The sequence below is a fragment of the Pholis gunnellus genome (assembly GCF_910591455.1).
Source record: "Pholis gunnellus genome assembly, chromosome: 1".
Lineage (NCBI taxonomy): Eukaryota > Metazoa > Chordata > Actinopteri > Perciformes > Pholidae > Pholis > Pholis gunnellus.
This window is the reverse complement of record NC_136528.1, coordinates 17,116,256-17,139,053: the sequence shown is the minus strand read 5'-3', so window position 1 is coordinate 17,139,053 and position 22,798 is coordinate 17,116,256. Positions and strand designations below refer to the sequence as shown.

General features: G+C 39.9%; 2 protein-coding genes across 2 annotated transcripts; both read left to right on the top strand.

Annotated features, from left to right (window-relative positions):
- Positions 1-317: 317 nt before the first annotated feature.
- Positions 318-3,064, top strand: LOC306696541 (uncharacterized protein; the record flags this gene model as incomplete). Its single annotated transcript, XM_079160194.1, has 2 exons — positions 318-474; positions 1,676-3,064. The coding sequence occupies 2 exons, from the start codon at positions 318-320 to the stop codon at positions 2,626-2,628; spliced, it is 1,110 nt and encodes a 369-aa protein (XP_079016320.1). The 3' UTR covers positions 2,629-3,064.
- A 2,426-nt stretch (positions 3,065-5,490) lies between these two features.
- On the top strand, positions 5,491-21,981 carry dna2 (DNA replication helicase/nuclease 2; the record flags this gene model as incomplete). The annotated part of the gene is made up of 25 exons (XM_079163900.1): positions 5,491-5,598; positions 9,492-9,554; positions 10,082-10,970; positions 11,357-11,474; positions 11,746-11,895; positions 12,489-12,672; positions 12,834-12,982; positions 13,629-13,751; positions 13,851-14,079; positions 14,214-14,328; positions 14,849-15,005; positions 15,219-15,410; positions 16,282-16,539; positions 16,682-16,795; positions 16,925-17,034; positions 17,273-17,382; positions 17,536-17,664; positions 17,981-18,073; positions 18,284-18,477; positions 19,176-19,265; positions 20,470-20,683; positions 20,890-20,979; positions 21,157-21,342; positions 21,464-21,628; positions 21,937-21,981. The coding sequence occupies exons 1-25, from the start codon at positions 5,569-5,571 to the stop codon at positions 21,979-21,981; spliced, it is 4,197 nt and encodes a 1,398-aa protein (XP_079020026.1). The 5' UTR covers positions 5,491-5,568.
- Between the last annotated feature and the right edge of the window lie 817 nt (positions 21,982-22,798).

Sequence of the window (22,798 nt, the reverse complement as noted above, 5' to 3'; positions counted from 1 at the left end):
AGTCCATGTACCAAAATACATCATGAAGTCTATCTGCTTTTCTGGTACATTAAAACACATTATTTCTACACATATCTCACACACACTATATTAATGTGATTCATTTAAATATCAAAAAAATATGCTTGATTAGTAAATGTATTTATTTAAGGTCTTATACCCGTATTTGTTCCAAAGACAGAAGGGTGAGTCTATCAGTGAGTGTCTTCTAATTTTAGATTGCTTGTTTCTCTCGCGATATCTGGCAACCCAGTGAGCAGCCAGTCTTCTGTCAGCCCGTCAGGAAACAGACGGGAGATCCTCTGTCACCCGCGGAAATGTTCAAAACAGATCAACTAAAAGCTATGGTGAATGAGCGACTGAAAGCCGCCGCTGAGGAAATATTCAGCATCTTTGAGACAACTATTAAAGACTATGAGGAGATAGTTATACAGGAGGTGGACCGACAACGAAGCCGGCTGGCGGGGTGCAAAGGTAAGTTAACGTTAACGGCAGGACACACTCAGGGGTCCTGACTCCTGATCTAATCAGAGTAGCGTCTGTTGAGATGTACTGAGGCCTTCAATCAGCTGGGCCACTCCTTAAATATGCTTTACAGGGGACAGCAAGTAGCGCCATTTTGCGTCCCTAAAGGGGGAGGAGGGGGTGGGCGGGGGGGATGCAAAATGGCTGTCACTGGTAAAAATGTCCCACACAACGGTTTTGTTGGTCCTTCAGCAACAGGAGTTAAAGTCAATGGGAACAGTTTATTTGCTATTTTAATATTACAAATAGATGTCTTTCATTATAGGGTGGTCTGTCCTAAGTCCATTATATGGCTCATATAACAAGTCCACGTCTTCGTGCATGCCCAAAATATGATTAATAGTACACAATGTGTTGCCTGTGCTGCTTATCTGATTATGTATAGTTGATGGTGGCTATATGTTGAGTCAGATTAACAGGCACGTTTGTCTCAGATTGTGTTAATGATATTATGGTCTCTAGGCTACAGTAGAGTTAAACCCCCACATTGAAAGAAATCTTCACATGTGCAGCAAAAGAAGAAGGCAGTGAGTGATATAGTGGTGTATAATATGTGGTCAAACATGTGACTATAATCTGTTTGACTTGTGAGACGTAGACAAATAGACAAAATACATGAAACGTATGTAAACACAGAGGCACTTTTACCGCCTTTATCCATCATCTTCCTTGTGGAATTAAAAACATGATGAACCGTGACCCCAAAACATCTACTTGTTAAACCATTAACCGTGTATTTCATAATACAGTACATTTAAAAAATAAGTGCTGAAATGAAGCTGTCTTATTGACTCTAAACTAATTTTAGACATCATTTCATTTGTAAGTCAAACTACATTGTTTATATTTTTTTTACCCTTCTGTTTGCAAGGACATCTCCACAAAGAAGACCCTTCTATTTCACAAACAGGCAGCCATTAAAAAACAAGCGTCATTGCACCTGTTGTTGTCTTGGAAAGAAAGACTGTAGTTGTTTTGTTGCTGTTCCCCGTCATAACTTAACCATGCACAATTATTATGGTTATATATGCTGGAACACATTTTCCTGCTCTGCCTGTCTTGTCTAGCTCTCTGCTAAATATTTACAAATGGAAATAACTGATAAAACTAAAGCTTTTTTGTTTTTTTTCTCGTGTGTGATACCGTCCAGCCCCAGTGCAGCTCTCTGTCCAGGAAGAGGCCCCTCCCTCTGAGCAGTGTCACTTTGAGAAGAAGTCCGACCTGTGTGAGGATGACCAGGACCCCCTGCAGATTAAAGAGGAGCAGGAGGAGGAACCGGCAGGTGAAAATCAGCAGGAGGAAGCTGATACAAAAGACTCCATGTTCAATATAATTTATGTGCAAAGGAAGGATGACGATGGAAGACGGTTCCCACATCAAAACCTAGAGGTTGAAAATAAAGGAGACCATGTGCCCAGCAGCTCATGTGAACAGTTGAAATCAGAACCTGATAAAGAAGGCTGTGATGCATCAGAGCCAACCAGCGACTGTCAGATGAGTGAAGTTAGTGACGATGAAGGGAGAGACTGTGGAGGATTTCACTCGGGTGTCAACAAGAAGAAACCCCAGCAAGCTGATGAATCAGCAGACAGACCGTACACCTGCAGCATTTGCAACAAGAAGTTCAGGATTAAATCCATTCTAACTCGCCACATGAAGACACACACAGGAGAGAAGCCTTACAGGTGCGGTGTTTGTGGTAAAAGCTTCATCCAGCGCTCCTATCTACAGACTCACATGAATTCTCACTCCGGGCAGAAACCGCACACATGTAGTTTCTGTGGCAGAGGCTTCACACAAGTTGGAAACATGAACGCCCACATACGAATCCACACGGGAGAGAAACCTCACAGCTGCACTGACTGTGGTAAAAGTTTTAGAGAGAAAGCGGATCTCATCAAGCACACAATAATTCACACCGGTGAGAAACCTTACATTTGCACTGTATGCAAAATGAAATTCAGCGCTCAGTCTAATTTAACGCGCCACATGAAGACTCATTCGGGGGAGAGGCCGTATAGTTGCCCCACTTGTGGGAAAAAATTCATTCGACGCTCCCATTTACTTATTCATATGAAGACTCATGCAGGAGAGAATCTGTAGACTGGAGAAATTATTAGTTCCCATGGTATTTACTTGATAATATCCCAGGTAGAGTGGACAAGGACTCACATTAGAAGAGGAAATTATGTAAAATAAAACGTTTTTGTGTAAACCCATTTTATCTATGTTGTTAGTATATAGTTTTGTACTGTAAAATAGAAATGTTGGAAATGTTTCTCCAAGTGAAAAAACATTTGTTAAGTGCGGTCCTCAAATTTATTTTCTTTTGAACTTGTAAAACAAGGTTCTCTGAAGAAATAAAGCAAAACAAACAATGTGTTAGTTTCAATGCTCTGCCAACCCTGACTCAGCCCTGAGCCAATTAAATCTTAGTGAAGATGTTGAGGCCAGTTACACATATGAAGTTTCATTTTTTTTAAAGGCTCAATAATTTCCTAAATCACCAGGCCATTGTAGATTTTAGAAAATACTACTCAGACAGCAATGTATTTGTTGATTATTTCAGATGTGATCTGGTGCTCTAGTAATTATTTCCAGCATTACGTGGGATTGACTCAGTACCCGTGTTCATGGTAATGGAGGAACATGTCACCCACTGCAATAGTGTGGCTCACTGGTGTGTTTTTAGGTTTTTGGACAACAATGGAGGTTTACCACACAGATGAATGGGACACATCAGGCTTTGGCTACGCAGTACTTGTTAGTGTGATCCACTGGTGGACTCAAAAGAAATGCAACAAAAGTGCCCCTCTTGGATGCTGATAAATCATGATGAAGTTCCCTCTGGGGTTCCCTTCCAGTGGAGAAAACTTAATGAAGTGCCATCTTGTAGTGTTACAGGTGAAGGAAATGCCATATTATCTTTGTAATATGTTGATTTCAAAATCATATTTTAACCTAAGTTAGTCAAAGTTAAATAGAATAATCTGCTAGTGAAATATTGTCTGACTTTGCTATGTCTCGAGAGTAAGAGTATCCCAGTTTGCTCCAGGGAACATTCTTGGAAGACGGATCAAATTAAGTACTTGAGATGTCACTGTAATAAGGAACTTTTTTTTTTTTACTCCTACTGAAATGATACCAAAGCAAACGTTGGCCAGGAGTTGTTCTGCACTTGAGAACTAAATTTAATGTCCAGATTTACCTTTTCCACGAGAGACATTTTAGATAGCTGAATTACATCTTTTTCACATTTTTGTACCTTATACGTAAATCAAGGTAACATTGTTTTTATGTGTTTGTGAAGTTGATTACAAGCAAAGGAATTAAATGACTCCTTTAAATTGCCGCTGCTTTGAAATAATAATAAAAAAACAGTACCAAAATAAATCTATAACATGTCTTTGTTTAGTTAAGATTAACTGTCAATGCGGCCATATAGGTTTTAGGAGGAGACATTACAACATGTGGATCCAAAGGTCAATGAAATGTGGGACTGCAATTCACACTGCTCACATCATCAATGTTCACGTTAAAAACAAGACGTGAGCTAGAAATTTCGACCAGAACTGTGGAACCTGAGCAGGAAAAGGACGACCTAACTACAGTACCTTAGATACTATTTATTTATTTTGATACAAGACAAAGACAACCTGCAACCCAACAACCTGCTCATGGAAATAAGGTTAGTAAACAGTGTATATTAAGCCTAAACAGCACAACACATCAATTTATGAATATGCAATAACTTCCTAATGCTCATCATGTTGGAGTAGCATTACTTATCTGCTATAATTCTAGTGTCAATGTCTCTGAGTGTGGCTGTTTAACAATGTTTGGGTTATTCTCTTTTCTGTATACTACTAGATGTTAATTTATGTAAATTTGAATTGATGCGATCCTAAATAGTTTATATTCAATGAAACCAGAATAAAAATAATGGTTTTATATAATGCATACCTGTAATCACTGGGCAAACTGATGGTGCAATAGTTTATAGGCTGTAGATGGAAAACGTTTGCACTTCAGAAGAGAGCATGCAATCATGTTAATTGATCCTCATTCACAAAGGCAAAACAAAAGCTCGTAGTTGAGGGATGGAAGGGATCAAAAGCTAGGTAGAGTTAGCTGTAAAATTAATTTGACCATGCTTCAAAAGGAGATGTGTGACAACTGTAAGGAGAGGGCGGATTGGTGGGGAAAACTTTAGATCAGCTGGAAATACTGCTCAATTTTCTGCTGCTTCACAACCTCAAAGACTGAAGTGATGTTGGCTTGAAGGAATGCCACTCTGTCAGTTTATTATGATGTTATCAAAACAATAGCTCTTTAAATATGTAGTACATCATCATCATTAAATATCTTTATCTCCATGCAGAGTTCAACTATGTACAGGCCACATCAAGAATAACAAAAAAAGGTATTAAAAGGTATCACTGCATCATTTTCTGACAACATTAAATAATAATAATATAGAAATATGTACTGGCCTTGAATGAATCATATTTTATGACTGCTTTCCCCGAATTACAAATAGTTTCCAAACTATCCCTAAAACTGCATTTTAGACGAGGTAGAAAGGAATAATGTTGGATAAATTCGTATCACTCAGGCCTACTTGTTTTTTTCTGTAGCTTTCAGCAACTTTCATCTCACACTTTATTTTGTTGTTTTGGCGGAAGTGCATTTATGTAATTTCCGTTGCGCGAAGCTAAACTTTGGCGCCACATCTTGAACACTGGGAGAGACAGTGGAAACATCATCAAGAAGATGGCTTCAAACATTGAAATTGTGCGGTAGTTTTAACTGAAACTTAGAGAAGTCCTCAATCTCCTGGCTGTGGAGATGTAGAGTCGTACAAAACTCAGCAGAATAAGCTCTCTTCGGATAGCTGTGTCGTTAACTCCGGTGAGGTTAGCGCTCCGTTGTTCGGTCAGCTAGGAAGGTATCGCTACTCAACAGCTCGTTTAACGTTACCTCTGACTGTCGGTAAGAAGGAGCGCATAAATACACGCACCTGTGGTGGTTTAATCTGTCACCATGAACAGGACCAAACTGAAGAAAACCAAGGTGAGTACAGATGGTTTAGCTAACATAGCCGTTGTTTTTCTACAACAGTAGCAACGACATTTCGAAGATGTTAACAGTAACAGAACCAGCCTCGAACGAGACAGTATAACGTTATAACGTTAACGGTTAACTGTGGCACCTGCGATAGTTTATACTGCGGTCAAGTGGTCCGTCATCTGCGGAACTTCGGTCACGTCAGCCGGCGTTTGAAATGAAATGCTCGTCTATTCGTGGTGTTACGGTACGGGTGCTTGGATAGCCCAAAAAGCCCAGAAATAGATCAAAATTCATCAATAATTTGTCAAGACTCTTGTTTATGAAGACTCTCACTGTACCCAAGTATATTTTCAAGAGATATTACTGTACAGTTTTTGAGAAAAGTACATGTAAAGTTAGCTCAAATGACATTTTGATATTCATAATTTCCCCATATTTGACATTTTATTCAAACTAATCCTTAATAGGTTATGTAAATGTTTCACTGGATTCTTGTTTATGAAGACTCTCACTGTACCCATGTATATTTTCAAAAGATATTACTGTACAGTTTTTGAGAAAAGTACATGTAAATTTAGCTGAAATGACATTTTGATATGAATAATTTCCCTATATTTGACATTTTATTAAAACTAATCCTTAATAGGTTATGTCAATATTTCACTGGATTCTTGTTTATGAAGACCCTGGCTATACCCAAGTATATTTTCAAGAGATATTACTGTACAGTTTTTGAGAAAAGTACATGTAAAGTTAGCTCAAATGACATTTTGATATTCATAATTTCCCCATATTTGACATTTTATTAAAACTAATCCTTAATAGGTTATGTAAATGTTTCACTGGATTCTTGTTTATGAAGACTCTCACTGTACCCATGTATATTTTCAAAAGATATTACTGTACAGTTTTTGAGAAAAGTACATGTAAAGTTAGCTGAAATGACATTTTGATATTCATAATTTTCCTATATTTGACATTTTATTAAAACTAATTCTTAAGAGGTTATGTAAATGTTTCACTGGATTCTTGTTTATGAAGACCATCACTATGCCCATGTATATTTTCATGAAATATTACTGTACAGTTTTTGAGAAAAGTGCCTGTAAAGTTAGCTCAAATGACATTCATTTCCCCATATTTGAACTGTTAAATAAACAATTCCTAAAAAGGTTGTAGTAAATTTTAAATGAATTTTTGCTCTAGATCACTCCGACTATGTCCTTTAAAATGTAATGTAATTTTATTGCATGTCTAATGTTTCAATTGTCTATATTGAAAATCTAGACATTGACATTAGTAAGCCTTGTTCTTTTGTGTCATTTTGGACATATGTAGCTCTACCTCCCTCTACCTACTTCCTTAGTGAGATGGTGATCAAAGGCATTGTTCTAAAACTAATGTATATGAACACATGCATATTATTTACTTTCTGATTGTCAAGTTTCAAAGAAAAACTTTTAAAGATAAAATGCAAAACATATTTCACCACCCTATCCACACAGACAGATACAGCTATATACAAAGAGACAAAAAACATAACATTTATTTAACATTTACATGGCACAGTTGTTTTGTGAATGGAGATGCTGTTTGTGCAAATAAATGTTATGTTTTTTGTCTCTTTGTATATAGCTGTATCTGTCTGTGATACATTAGATTTTCAATATAGACAATTGAAACATTAGACATGCAATAAAATTACATTACATTTTAAAGGACATAGTCGGAGTGATCTAGAGCAAAAATTCATTTAAAATTTACTACAACCTTTTTAGGAATTGTTTATTTAACAGTTCAAATATGGGGAAATGAATGTCATTTCAGCTAACTTTACATGTACTTTTCTAAAAAACTGTACAGTAATATCTTTTGAAAATATACATGGGTATAGCCAGGGTCGTCATAAACAAGAATCCAGTGAAATATTGACATAACCTATTAAGGATTAGTTTTAATAAAATGTCAAATATAGGGAAATTATGAATATCAAAATGCCATTTCAGCTAACTTTACATGTACTTTTCTCAAAAACTGTACAGTAATATCTTTTGAAAATATACATGGGTACAGTGAGAGTCTTCATAAACAAGAATCCAGTGAAACATTTACATAACCTATTAAGGATTAGTTTTAATAAAATGTCAAATATGGGGAAATTATGAATATCAAAATGTCATTTGAGCTAACTTTACATGTACTTTTCTCAAAAACTGTACAGTAATATCTCTTGAAAATATACTTGGGCATAGCCAGGGTCGTCATAAACAGGAATCCAGTGAAATATTGACATAACCTATTAAGGATTAGTTTTAATAAAATGTCAAATATAGGGAAATTATGAATATCAAAATGCCATTTCAGCTAACTTTACATGTACTTTTCTCAAAAACTGTACAGTAATATCTTTTGAAAATATACATGGGTACAGTGAGAGTCTTCATAAACAAGAATCCAGTGAAACATTTACATAACCTATTAAGGATTAGTTTTAATAAAATGTCAAATATGGGGAAATTATGAATATCAAAATGTCATTTGAGCTAACTTTACATGTACTTTTCTCAAAAACTGTACAGTAATATCTCTTGAAAATATACTTGGGCATAGCCAGGGTCTTCATAAACAAGAATCCAGTGAAATATTGACATAACCTATTAAGGATTAGTTTTAATAAAATGTCAAATATAGGGAAATTATGAATATCAAAATGTCATTTAAGCTAACTTTACATGCACTTATCTCAAAAACTGTACAGTAATATTTCATGAAAATATACTTGGGTACAGTTAGAGTCTTCATAAACAAGAATCCAGTGACATATTGACATAACCTCTTAAGGATTATTTTTAATAAAATGGCAAATATGGGGAAATTATGACTATCTGAATGTCATTTGAGCTAACTTTACATGCACTTCTCTCAAAAACTATCCAGTAAGATTACATTACATTTGACATGGAGATATATGGGGTCATCATGAACAGAACTTTAGCTATCCAATGAAGGAATTTTTTTTTTTTACAGATCAAAGATTATTATTAGGTAATATTATAATTTTCGAACCCTTTTTCAATTAAAGATTATACAGCAGTGTATTTCAGATCATTTTATTGTTGTATTTCACTTAATGTACAAAATGACGTTGTTTTTGACTTGTTATATCAAATTAGACAAATTATTGATGAAATTTTGATCTATTTCCGGGCTTTTTGGGCTATCCAAGCACCCGTACCGTAACACCACGAATAGACGAGCATTACATTTCAAACGCCGGCTGACGTGACCGAAGTTCCGCAGATGACGGACCACTTGACCGCAGTATAGTTTATTATGTCCGCAGTGTGGTTGACTCAGTTAAGTCTGGTTTAATCATTATACAGGACTGTCTCAGAAAATTAGAATATTGTGATAATCCCCATACGTGTGATTTAGTTTACTGAACCAAACTGAGTGTTTTTCAAGGCTCAGGAAACCCTTGCAGGTGTTTCGAGTTAATTAGACGATTCAAGTGATTAGTTGAATACCCTACTAGTATACTTTTTCATGATATTCTAATATTTAGAGATAGGATATTTGAGTTTTCTTAAGCTGTAAGCCATAATCAGCAATATTAAAAGAATAAAAGGCTTGCAATATTTCAGTTGATTTGTAATGAATCCAGAATGCATGACATTTTTGTTTTTTTAATTGCATTACACAAAATAAAGAACTTTATCACAATATTCTAATTTTCTGAGACAGTCCTGTATATTAGGGGAACAGGATACCAGAAAACAACACATTCATACATGTATTTACAAACATTAAATGTTAAATGTGATGCTCTGTTGTAACTTGGACAACAGACTAACCAGTGAAATGCTGGTAAATGTTTTCTATGTGGTTCCTGTCAGGCACCTGACGTGTCTGGTCAGAAGAACATCTCGTCCTTCTTTTCCTCTCAAAACCACCAGAAGGTACTTTTTCTTTTACTAAGTTGTTTCTGTCTTTGCAGCATTTTCTTGTTTTTGACAGGATTTAAAAAATCTCATCTTGATATTATAACATAATAATAATATCACCTGGTAACAACAATCACATAAGTTAAGAACATTACATAACTTATAACTGTACATTGCTGTAATAGGGCCTTTAAGACCAGAATTAATTAAACATTACATATAGTACCTACCATGTATCATTTCTCTGTGCTTTTTGTTTTGCTTGTGTTGGCAGCACATTCTTCTTTTGTCTTTAAACTCATTACACACCTCTTTACGTTGCATTGGTCAAGGATGTTACTGATTTACTCATCTAATTGTTTTTACTTCTTATCTTTATCGTCTTCTGTTATTTATTTTCTTGTCTCTTTTCTTACCTTTTCCATTTCTATGCACTCTACGCTGCAGTGCACTATTATATCTATCTCATTTACATAAACAGTGTACTACTACTAATGTTTAGATAATGTATCAACATTTTCATTTGACTATGTTTGTTTTAGGCCTTGTCGTCTTCCAAAAAATTCCCTGGCACTGAACCTCTGCTCAAAGATGGTGAAACCTCCACATTCAGACCCCATTCCCCCCTAAAGAGGAGTATCCTCGGGGACCTTGAAAACTTCCTGCCCTCCTCGCCTGATCTTCTCTCTGTGCCCGAGACCCCCAGCAGTCAGATCAGGCTGGATTCCCCTTCTCCTTCCAGAAATCCAGGTCGGCCGAGCCCCCCGCCCAGCAGAGAGGTGGCGAGCCTGGAGAAGCTCGGCCAACTGTCCCCCATCTGTCGTAGTCCTCGCTCCAAAGGGCAGAGTGCACGGAGAGTCACGACCGAGGAGGGAAGAAAACCCAAGTGGGAAGAGGGATGTTCTGTCTCCGTAAAAAGAGTCATCAGCCCTCCTCAAGAGTCTCACAATGCAAAGAGACCAAGAAATGTCAATATGCAGGCACAAAGAGCTGTGCTCGGCCCCACAGGTAGCAATGTGAAAGCAGCGAGGTCTGTGATTGGAACTTTGAAGACGCCTCGTTTTTCAAGAGACCAGTCAGAGGGTCAGTCTGAGAGGTCAGAGGGTCACAGCAGAAGTACACAAGTAGTCTTCAATGGCAACAAAAACTCTTTTGGGGAACAGAGAAAACATCAGAATACGATAAATGAATATGAGAAAGATTCTGGTTTTACTGTGATAACAGAGCAGAAAGCAACTGAGGTGAAGGATACTCCCACTCTCATTGTTCACATGCACAAACCTGGTGCTCAAACCATAACACCTGCAACGAAGAGAGGTGCAAAGGGGGGAGAGATTGACCTTAACAAGGCAGGAGCTACAGTAACGGCAATGACCTCGTCAAATGAAGACGGAGACAATGTGACCTCATCGGATCAGGATCGAGCTGGAGGTAATTGTTTTTATAAAAACTGCGTGTTAACTATCACTATTTTTGATGTGACAAAAAAGCAGGCATGTTGCAGAATACTCCCAGCCCTGCTTTGATGTTTTAATGTATCTTTCATTGAAAAACATGGAGTTCAAAAGTGTTTCTCCGAAGCAAAGTGTCCGTGTGTTAAAAACATGGTATCACCGACCAACAATGCAGCCTTTAAGACTAAGAATAGACAAGATTTAAGCTTTTTAACTACATTATGGAATCCCTGATGACTGTATATTGAGGGGCATATCCTCATGATTTTAATAATGTATTTATACATTATACATGCAGCTTTATTTTACAGCTTTTTCTTTCCACGGTAACTCTTTTTTTTCTCCTTCTTTTTCGCACAAAAGAAAATACAGGAGGGACGTCATCGGGTCCTGTGGAGGAGATGTTGGACGAGAGCTGGTTTTCAGAGCAGATGGATCAAAGTGAAGGTCCTGTCACAGATGATAAATCAAAAAAAGCCCGGTGAGAGACGCATCATTTTGCTGCATAGTTTGATTCGGTTAGGGGATGATAAAATTGCTCATGTCGATAATAAATCAGGAAAGATGAACGAAAATATGAGCACTTGACGCAGAGCGTGTGTGGCTTCAAGCACTTGACTTGGTGACCAACAATCTGCTGAAAAGCTGCTATCTGTCAGTTTATCCCTCTGTGGGCAGGTGTTTCAATTCATTCTGATTTTTAGAAATGATACGTGGCAGATGTATGATATGTTTCCTCTCTCTTCATACAGTAAGGTGCCAGACCATGTGATCCTTTCTGGAGGCCTAAACAACCGCTACTGGGTTTTAGATGTGGAGGAGAGGCCTGGCCTCAAAGCACTGACCATCTCATGCTCCAAATCTCTACAGCCAACTGAAACGTGCCTGTTGAAAGATGGATGGTAATACCTTGTGTTAAGGTCTTCTGTTCTCTTCACATTGTCATTCAATTACTTACTTTCATCGTGGTATGCATCAAACTTCTCCCCACAATGCCCGGATTTGTGAAAGTAGCACTGAATTTTCTGTTTCTTTGCCTTTATGCGTTATGCGTGTTTGTGTGTCTTTGTCTTCGTATCCGTCTAAAACAGGGGTCCCCAAACTACGGCCCGCGGGCCGGATGCGGCCCGCCTCCACATTTGGTCCGGCCCCCTGAACAATACCAGAGACGCATTATGTTTTTTTTTCAGTCTGCACAATTAATCGAATTTTAATCAGCCAACCACCAGGGGGCGAACGAGATGAGAGCTGTCATGCGCGCACCCTGTAGAAGTAGAAGAGTAGAAGAAGTAGAAGAGACGGGAGCTTGTATCGCGCACGGCGGTGTTCCGCCCCGATCCGCGTGCACGATGCAACGGTCGCTCACCTGCGAGTAGCACCCCCCCCCCCCCCATGATCGGGCCCTAGGTCAAACGATATGTTCAGTGATGTGGCCCTCACAGGAAAAAGTTTGGGGACCCCTGGTCTAAAACGATCATTCCTTTGGTATTACCAGGGAAATGACGCCTGTTTGTTGTGGTGCTGTGGTGCATCTAGAGGGCTGCTCTGATGGTGGATCCTGGGTAGTGGACAGGGAGCAGGGCTTCCTGGTTTTACTACCTGATAGTCTTATCTCGGGTACCAGCATCTCTAACTCCATCCGCTGCATGAGACGTGCAGTACTGGGAGATATGTTCAAGGTAAAAAGCTTTACTAATACAATTAATATCAGTACCTGTTTTTATGTTTGCTGTGTTTTGTTGTGTATTGTCCCTAAATCTCCTATTTTATCTTGAAGTGGGCAGTACACTCATGCTATACTCTTTACCTTCTCCTGTCCTTTCTGTTTGCCGTGATGCAGAGTTTTGACGGCGGCTCGAAGCAAATGCTAAACGGCACCATGGTCCATGAAGTCTTCCAGAGAGCAGCTACAGCTAAAGATTTTTCTTTGGAGACACTGTCTAAGATGGCGGACCAAGCCCTTTGCCGTCCCCAGTACCTGGGAGACATGTAAGTGGTCCTATTATACCCAACCTCTGTGGAGGTCTTTCTGGGGTCCCACTTTAAAAAAATGAGTATCGCGACCCAATTCAGAATAGACCTTACCTCTAAATCTTGATAAGAGCGAATTCAAAAAGATCTAAGTTTGATAAATTACAACTGTTTTATGCATGTTATTAAAAACAAAACACATGTTAGACACGTTATAAATGAGACCAAATAAATACATTTAGGCAGAGTTAGCAGACTTATCTCATTCTTCCTATTTCCTTCATCAATAAAACAAACAATGTAAGCTAGCTAGTTATGAGCAGGCTGCAATTATCAGAACAATAGGAACATTCAGGCTCTGCCATGTGGCTCAAAGGTGTACTGCACATATTAATGGTAAAAAGGAAGACTATGGAAGACATTTATTTGGCTAATAAAATCTCCTGCGACCCAGCTGCTGGTCCCAAACTAGTCTTTACATGATGCCACAAACCTTTGATGTGTGTAATGATACAGTTCACAGTTGTTCATAACAGAGCTCTTGAATCACGAAATAAAGAAACAAAGGTGAAGTGCTGCACAGTTTTCGTGTGATGTATCCATTTCATGTTTGTGTGCATATTCTTTGTCTTATTATGTTTGTGTTTTGTCCGTTGGTCTCTAGGTACAGTTTGGGTGTAAGTCAGGAAGAGATGAAGCAGGAGCTGCATGATTATCTGCCCTCACTGGAACATTGGGCAAAGGAATACCTGAGCTCCCCAACACCAAAAGCCATCAGCCTAAAAATGTATGTACACACGCACACGCGCGCACACACATCGCTAAAGATTTGCGAACAAAACTTTATTAGCTGTTTATATGTCCATCTCTGTCTCGATGAACTCAGCAACAGCAGATGTCAGGACTCGGCAACTGTGGTCACAATAGCAGAGCTGGCAGATATAGAAGAAAATGTGTGGTCGCCGAGATTTGGTCTGAAAGGGAAAATCGATGTAACGGCGCGGGTACGAATTCAAAAACCACGAAGCGGTAGTCACAGAACGTCGGAGGAGAGGACTGTACCCCTGGAGCTGAAAACTGGAAAGGAGTCAAACTCGATAGAACATCGCAGTCAGGTTGGTGGACCACAGCGGGCTCAACTAGGTAGATGTGCATATGTAGACTGTGAAGAGGCAGGTTTACACTGATACACGCACATTGCATCAAGTAGACTTTCAAGATGTCCATATGAGTGTTTGTCTGTGTGTAGGTGATTCTTTACACTCTGATGAGCTTGGAGAGATACAATTCTGAAGCTGGCTTCCTGCTTTACCTCAAGACTGGCAACCTGCACCCTGTAGTGGCCAGCCACATGGACCGCAGAGGTACAGTGCTCCCACATGAGCTCTAACAACTTGCCCAACACCAGTTTTAAACAGCCATATACAAATATTATTTTATATCATTAATCATTTTTGAATTTTAAGCATATCAGTCCCAGAAGTAACTGTGATGAACTATTTTCTTAAGACCATTTTAGGCTGCTGATATAATATTAAAATACCATAATAATGCAAAGTACTCCCTTTAAATGAGCAATTAACTTTTAATTATTAAAGATATTCAGGAATTGGAATGTAAAAAAAAAGTATATATTAGCGAAAACCCTGCTGTTTATTCTGTTATGTCCATATATTATATGATAAGTCGATACAGTAAGTATTGTTAATGGCCTATATAATCTTGTATTAGTAATTATTTACACATTTACAGTGTCCTTTCAACTAAATTGTGTATGTTTGAACCAAACACAATGCTGCAGTGAAATCAAAGAAGTCTTTTTACATTCTTTCACTGCAGCATCTCTGCCGTCACCTTTATTGCTGAACTCTATGTTTATTTCAGAGCTGCTGAAGCTGAGGAACACCCTGGTTCATCACATCCACAACTGTGTGGAGAAAGAGGCGAAGCGGAGCCGTTTGTCTAAACTTCCTGACATCCTGACAGACAGACAGACCTGCCAGTATTGTCCTCAGAAGAGAAACTGTGCTTTATATGAAAGGTAACGTTTTTTTTAACTCATGTTGCAGCCGTGGGAATGTTGACCATTATGATTTTCATTCAACTTATCAGTCAGCAAAAAACTTGTTTCTACAATAAACTATTAACGCAGAGTATTGATTGTCTCATTGAGCTCTCGCTATCTATCTTGTCCTCTTTTCTGACAACTTCTGCTCTCTTTTTTTCTGAAAACCTGTCCTCGTCCTTCCTCCAGGGTGGTCGATGGCAGCTCTGCAGACGTCTGCGAGGATGTTGTGCGTGACTTCCTACAGCAGGAGACGGGTCACCTGATCCCACCACATCTAAGCTATTTCTCTCATTGGCTGCTGCTCTGCTGCCTTGAGGCTGCCAGCATGGAGGCCAAGAATGGCCGAAAGCGTGTGTGGCTTCAGACGGCTGAAGAGAGGTAAAAATCTGGTCTCTCAATTTTTTGACATGTAAACACTCCCAGTAGGGCTGCAACAACGAATCGATAAAATCGATAAAAATCGATTATTAAAAGAGTTGGCAACGAATTTCATTATCGATTCGTTGTGTCGCGCGATTATTACGCCACTCAACAAGTGGCGGAGATGTTTGAGTGTTCACAGCAGCTGGAATAATGGAACAGGACTCCGGTTCTGTAGCTGACGCTGACCGGCGTATAAACGTTGCCATGACAACACCAAAAGTTGATTTACGCGATTTGTATTATTTTCGCGTCATTCGCGCCGTCGGGGACCTCGCGCTTGGTCGCGATCGCCGGGGACCTCTTCACCGTGATGAACGCGATGAACGCGGCCGGTATCGCCGGGGACTATTTGTGTTCATTCGCGTGCATCGCCTGCATCGCGCTCGACGCGCCGGAGAGGGGGCGAGACTTATCGGCCTAAAAGCCGTTCACTGAGTGGATCAGCGTGTGTCTACCCTTCGCCGAGAGGCGTGGGTAAACCCGCTGAACCCCACTCCTGATATTAGTCCATTTATTTTTTTAAATAATTACTTTAACAGCTCAGGGATGTTCGAGCAACCTGTTTGTGCACTTTCTGAAGATTTGTTGCTCTGTGAATGTGCACTGTCAGTTCAGGGTTGGAAATTAATGCTTTTTTGTTTTTTTTTATCCGATTCATCGATTAATCGAACAAATAATCGACAGATTAATCGATTATTAAAATAATCGTTAGTTGCAGCCCTAACTCCCAGTCCAATATATAAAAACGCGTGTATGGAACTAGCCCCTTCATACTGTATATAACCGTTAATACAGAGTATTTGTTTCATCTGACCTGCGTTTCTAGTGAGAAGAATGGGAGCTGTGTCGGGAATGTGCAGCTCAGTGGTCCAGTGACCGTGCAGTCTGAAGGGGTTTTCCTCCATCGTTTCCAGCGAAGCAGCGTTGTGCCACAGGAGGGTTTGGCCAGCAGCGGTTTGGCCAGCAGCGGTTTGGCCAGCGGGGATCGCATAGTTGTCAGCGACCAGAAAGGTCGACTGGTTGGTTTGGCAACAGGATACCTGTGTGAGGTCAGCAGGACATCGATCAGCTGCACTCTGGACAGGTGAGAACGAATCCACATATAACTGCCAATCTGAAGTATTTAAGACAAAGGAAAACTACAGGACAGTGAATTGTTTGGATTCTCTTTCCACAGCTGCTCAGTTGAAGTCACTAATCTGATTTACACATTGTGTGTTTTATAGAGACCTGTCCAAGTTCAGTGGTGTGTTGTTTCGATTGGACGGTGATGAAGGTGTGGTGGGCCTCAGCACTCACCTCACCAATCTCTCCAGGCTGATGGAAAACTGTCAGGAGAGGTAGCTACAGTAAAATGCAAAGTTATGATTGCATAGAATGTATCGAATGGCAAAATCTAAATATTGCTAGTAGGACATTAACTAGGTTACAGTTAAAACAATGGCCTCAAACATTTTATATTTGTGCAGTGATCGTCTGAGGGAGCTGGTTGTCGACCTTCGTCCTCCAGAGTTTATTTACAACCTCAGTTCTGTTCTGCCAAGAGAGGCCAAGGACACTGTGGCCAATATCCTGAAAGGTGACAAAGCTACACTGCTCTGTTCTTCCACTCTGCCTGTCTCGTTTTCTTTCTTATCTGCTTTCCTTTATTCAGTTTTATTCTGCTTTCCATTACTGTGTGGGACAATACTTGAAATGATATGCGCACTTGGCCGGACGTTTTGCAGAGTTGCGTAGTTGTAGTTTCACACTTAAATCAACAATGAACCTATTATTGTTCATTGGGTCAATTCATGCATTTGTGTTTGTGTGTTCAGGTCTCAACAAACCCCAGAAGCAGGCCATGAAGAAGGTGTTGTTATCTAAAGACTACACACTGATTGTTGGCATGCCAGGGACGGGCAAAACCACAACCATCTGCACCCTGGTAAACTCCTAACCATGCTCTAAAAACCTCACCTTACCTGAACCATAAATGGACCTTATCTACTCCCAAGTGAGACCAGAACTCTAACCCTCTCTTCTCCACCGTTCTCTCTTTCCTTCTTGCTCTTTGTCTCTTCCTCACTTTTTCTCTCAGGTTCGCATCCTTCACGCATGTGGGTTCAGTGTGTTGCTGACCAGCTACACCCACTCTGCTGTTGACAACATCCTGCTGAAGCTAAAGCGCTTCCGGGTTGGGTTTCTGCGTCTTGGGCAGGGGCAGAAGGTGCACTATAGCATTCACTTCCCACATTTGTTTTAAAACTTGTTTAAACTGTCACTTTGTAGATGTATTTGCTGTTTAAAAAAAAAAAGGTTCTTCCATTCTCTCATGTGGTAATTTGCATTAAAGCACAAATGACTAATACATGTTATTGAAGTAATACGAAATATAAACATTTGGGGGACGGTTTGATCTGTATTTTTGAAATATTCAAGAGTTCAACAAATATTTTAACATTTTAGAACCTCTAATGTTTAAATCTCTTGTCTTTTCCCCTCTGACTTGCTCTGATTTCTCTCTTTTCTGCCGACCTCTCCAGGTTCATCCAGACATCCTGCCTTACACAGAGGAAAGTGCGAGAAAGAAGGGAGTTCACACTCTGTCAGAGTTAGAGCAGCTTTATAACAAGGAGGTAAGGAGTTTGTGGAATATCATAATTGCAACTACTTTGACTGATTTATAGACACTGAAATCAGCATTTCTAATCTCGATTTTTTTCCTGCATCAAGACATGCCACTTGTTGATATTGTAATTTAACAAATATGCAAATGTTGTGAACATCTTACCATTCAAAACCGATTTTCTGTCTGTCTCTCTCTCTCTCTGTCTCTGTCTGTCTAGCTGGTAGTGGCAACCACCTGTATGGGCATCAAGCATCCCATTTTCACACGTCGCCGGTTTGATTTCTGCATCGTAGACGAAGCTTCACAGATCAGCCAGCCTATCTGTTTGGGACCCCTGTTCTATGCCAAGAGATTTGTCCTGGTGGGAGATCACCAACAGCTGCCACCAATAGTACAAAATAAGGAGGCGAGGTAAAGTGTGTATGTGTAGATTAGGTATATGTTGTTAAATTGATAAAATAAAAACTAACATGCTAAAGTAACACTTCATCCCTACAATGACCATCTGCATATCGATTATTCTAAAAAGCGGACTAAATCTTTGATGATTTGAAATAAATTGAGGCCAGGTTTAACAACAGCAAAACTATATCAAAACATCCACTTACAAACTCTCACACAACTTTTGCAGTATGCAAAGACTCGCAGCGCACCTACAAAAGCATGAGACAGTAGTGGCGCAAGTGTTTAGGGAAAAATGCACGTTTGGAAAGTACTGAGTGTACAACAGGATAAAACGATACCTGGATTATCCTGCATGAGTTGTGTGAGAGTTTCTAAAAAGAAGTTTTGATATGGTTTTTCTGTTAAACCTGGCCTCCATTTACTTGAGTTCATGAAGGATTTTCACTTTTGGATTCTCCGTTCATGGTTGAGGCATGCGGGAAAAGCTAAGTTTTCTTTCAGAATTCAAGGTAACATGAGTAAGTCATTGATATACAAATGGTCATGATAACGGTGAAGTATTCCTTTCGTACTTTTTTGTAGATATTTGTCTTCGTGAGGGTAAAATATGTAGGAAACGCAGGGTAAATTTGGTAATTAATGCAAAGTTAGAATAATGTCAATAGAAATATACGTTCCCAATTTCTTTATTCTTTTTCTTCTAGGTCACTTGGGATGGACGAAAGTCTTTTTAAGCGACTAGAGCTCCATAATGAAGCAGTGGTCCAACTCAATGTACAGTACCGGATGAATAGGTACACAGACAACACTATATGCTTTAGTAATATTTTCTTGTTTATCATGAGCTCATCCATTAGACCAGGGGTGCCCACACTTTTTCGGTTTGCGAGCTACTTTTAAAATGACCAAGTCAAAATGATCTACCTACATTAAAAATGCTATATATATATATATATATATATATATATATATATATATATATATATATATATACACACTCATCAGCATCATAGTTGCCGGCTGTCAGCGGGGGGGGGGGGGGGTGATCGCAAGAGGAGCGGCTGTTGCGGGACCTTCGTTGGCGGGGGAGTGGGGGGGGGTGCTTGCAGGAGAGCGACTGCTGCATCAGGCTGACTAATTAGCTCGTGGAGTTTTGCAGTAGCTCGCGCGGTTCACTGTGCATACGTGGTGACCCGTGTGTTCGAAAAGAATGGCATGCGATCTACCGGCACTACCTCCGCGATTGACGTATTGGGCACCCCTGCATTAGACCATTCAAATGGCAATTGAACTCTTATCTACAAGGACACACTCCATAATAGGGCTGCAACTAACGATTATTTTAATAATCGATTAATCTGTCGATTATTTGTTCGATTAATCGATGAATCGGATACAAAAAACAAAAAAGCATTCATTTCCAACCCTTTAATCAAAAACAGAACTGACAGTGCACATTCACATAGCAACACATCTTCAGGTTGCTCGAACATCCCTGAGCTGTTAAAGTAATTATTTAAAAAAATAAATATAAACTAATATCAGGAGTGGGATTCAGCGGGTTTACCCACGCCTCTCAGTGAAGGGCAGACACGCACTGATCCACTCAGTGAACGGCTTTCAGGCCGATAAGCCACGCCCCCTCCGGCGCGTCCAGCGCGATGCACGCGAATGAATACAAATAGCGTGCTTTCGCGTTCATCAAGAGGTCCCCGGCGCGATTGACGCGAAAATAATACAAATCGCGTAAATCAACTTCCGGTGTTGTCATGGCAACGTTTATAGACCGGTCAGCGTCAGCTACAGAACCGGAGTCCTGTTCCGTTATTCCTGCTGTGAACACTCAAACATCTCCGCGACTTATTGAGTGGCGTAATAATCGCGCGACACAACGAATCGATAATGAAATTCGTTGCCAACTCTTTTAATAATCGATTTTTATCGATTCGTTGTTGCAGCCCTACTCCATAATAAACAGTGTGTGCTCTGTGTTTTTAGGCAGATAATGTCTCTCAGTAACTCCCTGATGTATGAGGGCCGGCTGGAGTGTGGATCAGAGAGGACAGCCACGGCCCTGCTCACCCTGCCCTTCCTGCTCTCTGTCCAGTCGGAGCTTAGTTCCTACTCCAAGTCTCATCCACAGCTCGACCTGGCTTGGATACATGCCACATTGTTGCCCAGCAGCCCTGTTGGCTTCCTAGACTGCTCCATGGTTGGTTGAATGTTTTACGAGCCACATTTTTACCCGTTGTTAGCCAAGAGGATCGATGCATCTTTCATTAGGTCTGCCTTCTAGTGAACGGTCAAGGAATTAAGTCGGCTGCCTCAACAGTCGAAGAAAGTTATTTATGTGAAATAAGATTGTCGTGAGTAAGACAAAGGAGGTGTGCTGGTCTACATCTTGTTTTTCTCCTTTAGGTGCCAGCACTGGAGTCTGTGGAGAAGGGAGGCGTTAGCAATCACACCGAAGCTGCTCTCATACACAAGTTGCTTTCACTGCTGATAAAGGTGCATCAGTTGCATGATTTATGCTCAAGTATTTATGGCATAAAAACAGTGGGTTTTTTAAGTCCTGGCTCAATTCTTAGGGTCATGAAGTGTTCTTAATACAGTGGGGGGGGGAATAGAGAAATAGTTGGTGTAGCTATTTATTGTACTAACCCCTGCTTATTTTACTTTCTTCAGGCAGGGTGTAAGCCCAGTGATATAGGTGTTATCGCCCCCTACAGGCAGCAGTTAAAGAGTATCTCTGCTCTGCTGCAGTCCTCTGCTTTCACCGGTGTGGAGGTGAATACAGTGGATAAATACCAAGGACGGGACAAAAGTCTTATCATCTTTTCTTTTGTCAGGAGCACTGCAGAGGAAGGAAACGTAAGTGTTTCTCTTCCCATCGTCCTTTTTAACTCCTTCTCTTCTCTCTGCATTAGTGAACAAGCAAATGAACAAGTGAGTGGAAACCTGACCTGATTCTCTGCTGCTTCTCCTTCCATAGTTAGGAGAGCTGTTGAAGGACTGGCGTCGCCTGAATGTAGCCATTACCAGGGCTAAACACAAGCTGCTGATGGTGGGGTCCGCCACAACGCTACGACGCTACGCACCTGTGGAGAAACTACTCAACCATCTGCAGCAAGAGGACATGATATCCTTTAATTACAAAATAATATTTAATGGGAGTACTGTCAGCATTAACTCTAGTCATTTATTGCAATATGCGTTACTGAACTGGTTACTGCAGAAGTCTTTTTTTCAGTTCTATACAGCAGAATTAAGCTTTACATGTTACGGAAATTTAAAGTGTGCTGAACAGCAAGTCACCAGTGTTTCCAAAGAATGGTGGCTGAGACTACGAGACTGCTTCTAAGCAGTTTTTAGTGACTTAACTTTTGTTCTTGTTACATGTCGTCTTTATAGACGCAGAATACATAGAGACATTTTTTTCCTGAACCCTTACTCCACATTATCCAGCTCCCCCCAGCTGCCCACAAGGCCTTACCAAGCATGCCCCTGTGATGGAAGTCTATGGAGCCATGGTGCTATTTCAGGTCACCTCATCAGGGCAGAGATTTTGTGCCAAACTACACTGAATGATCTGAAGGGTGTGATCAGTAGTCATTGCTGTCCTGTCCATCTTTGAAAAAAGGATATTGCTGAAAGTATCTCAGTGCCATTTGCAGCCTACGTCACTGCCTGTCACCTAATGTTACAGCCCCACCTCTGATTATTTAGTGTCCCTCCTAACAAGGGTTTGATGGGCTGTAACTGGAGATACAGATTACACTAATCAACACACTAGGAATGACACCTAAAGAACCTGTAGGCTTTTGAGGGGACACTGTCTCTGATCTGTACCACACTAGTTAAAAGTCTTATAATAGACTGATTTTAAATCACAGTCTTTATTATACAAAGCACTCAAAAACAGAAGTGGCTTTGAAGGTATGCAATTGAAATATTAAAACACATTCAGCATCTTTTCCTGTTGCCACATCTCTTAACTTAATCTCCAGACTGAATCTCAACAAGTTTTGTTAGAGATCTTGAGGCCAAAGATGCAAGTATTAATATTGATCAATTATAAATACAACACATTTAATACACATTTTTAAAAGTATCAATAGTTGTCTATGCGGTGAAACAAGGTACTGGACAGCTAAAATATTTGCACACAAAATTGTACTGTATCTTTAATTGGTTGAACTGTCACTGGTGGATTATGGGACTGTGCATCAAACCTCAACTAGGAATAAACTAAACTGGTTCTTTTGATCAAATACCTCTATCGATACACTGACAATATTCACTGTTGGTACTTTCGCTAAGCGTTTAC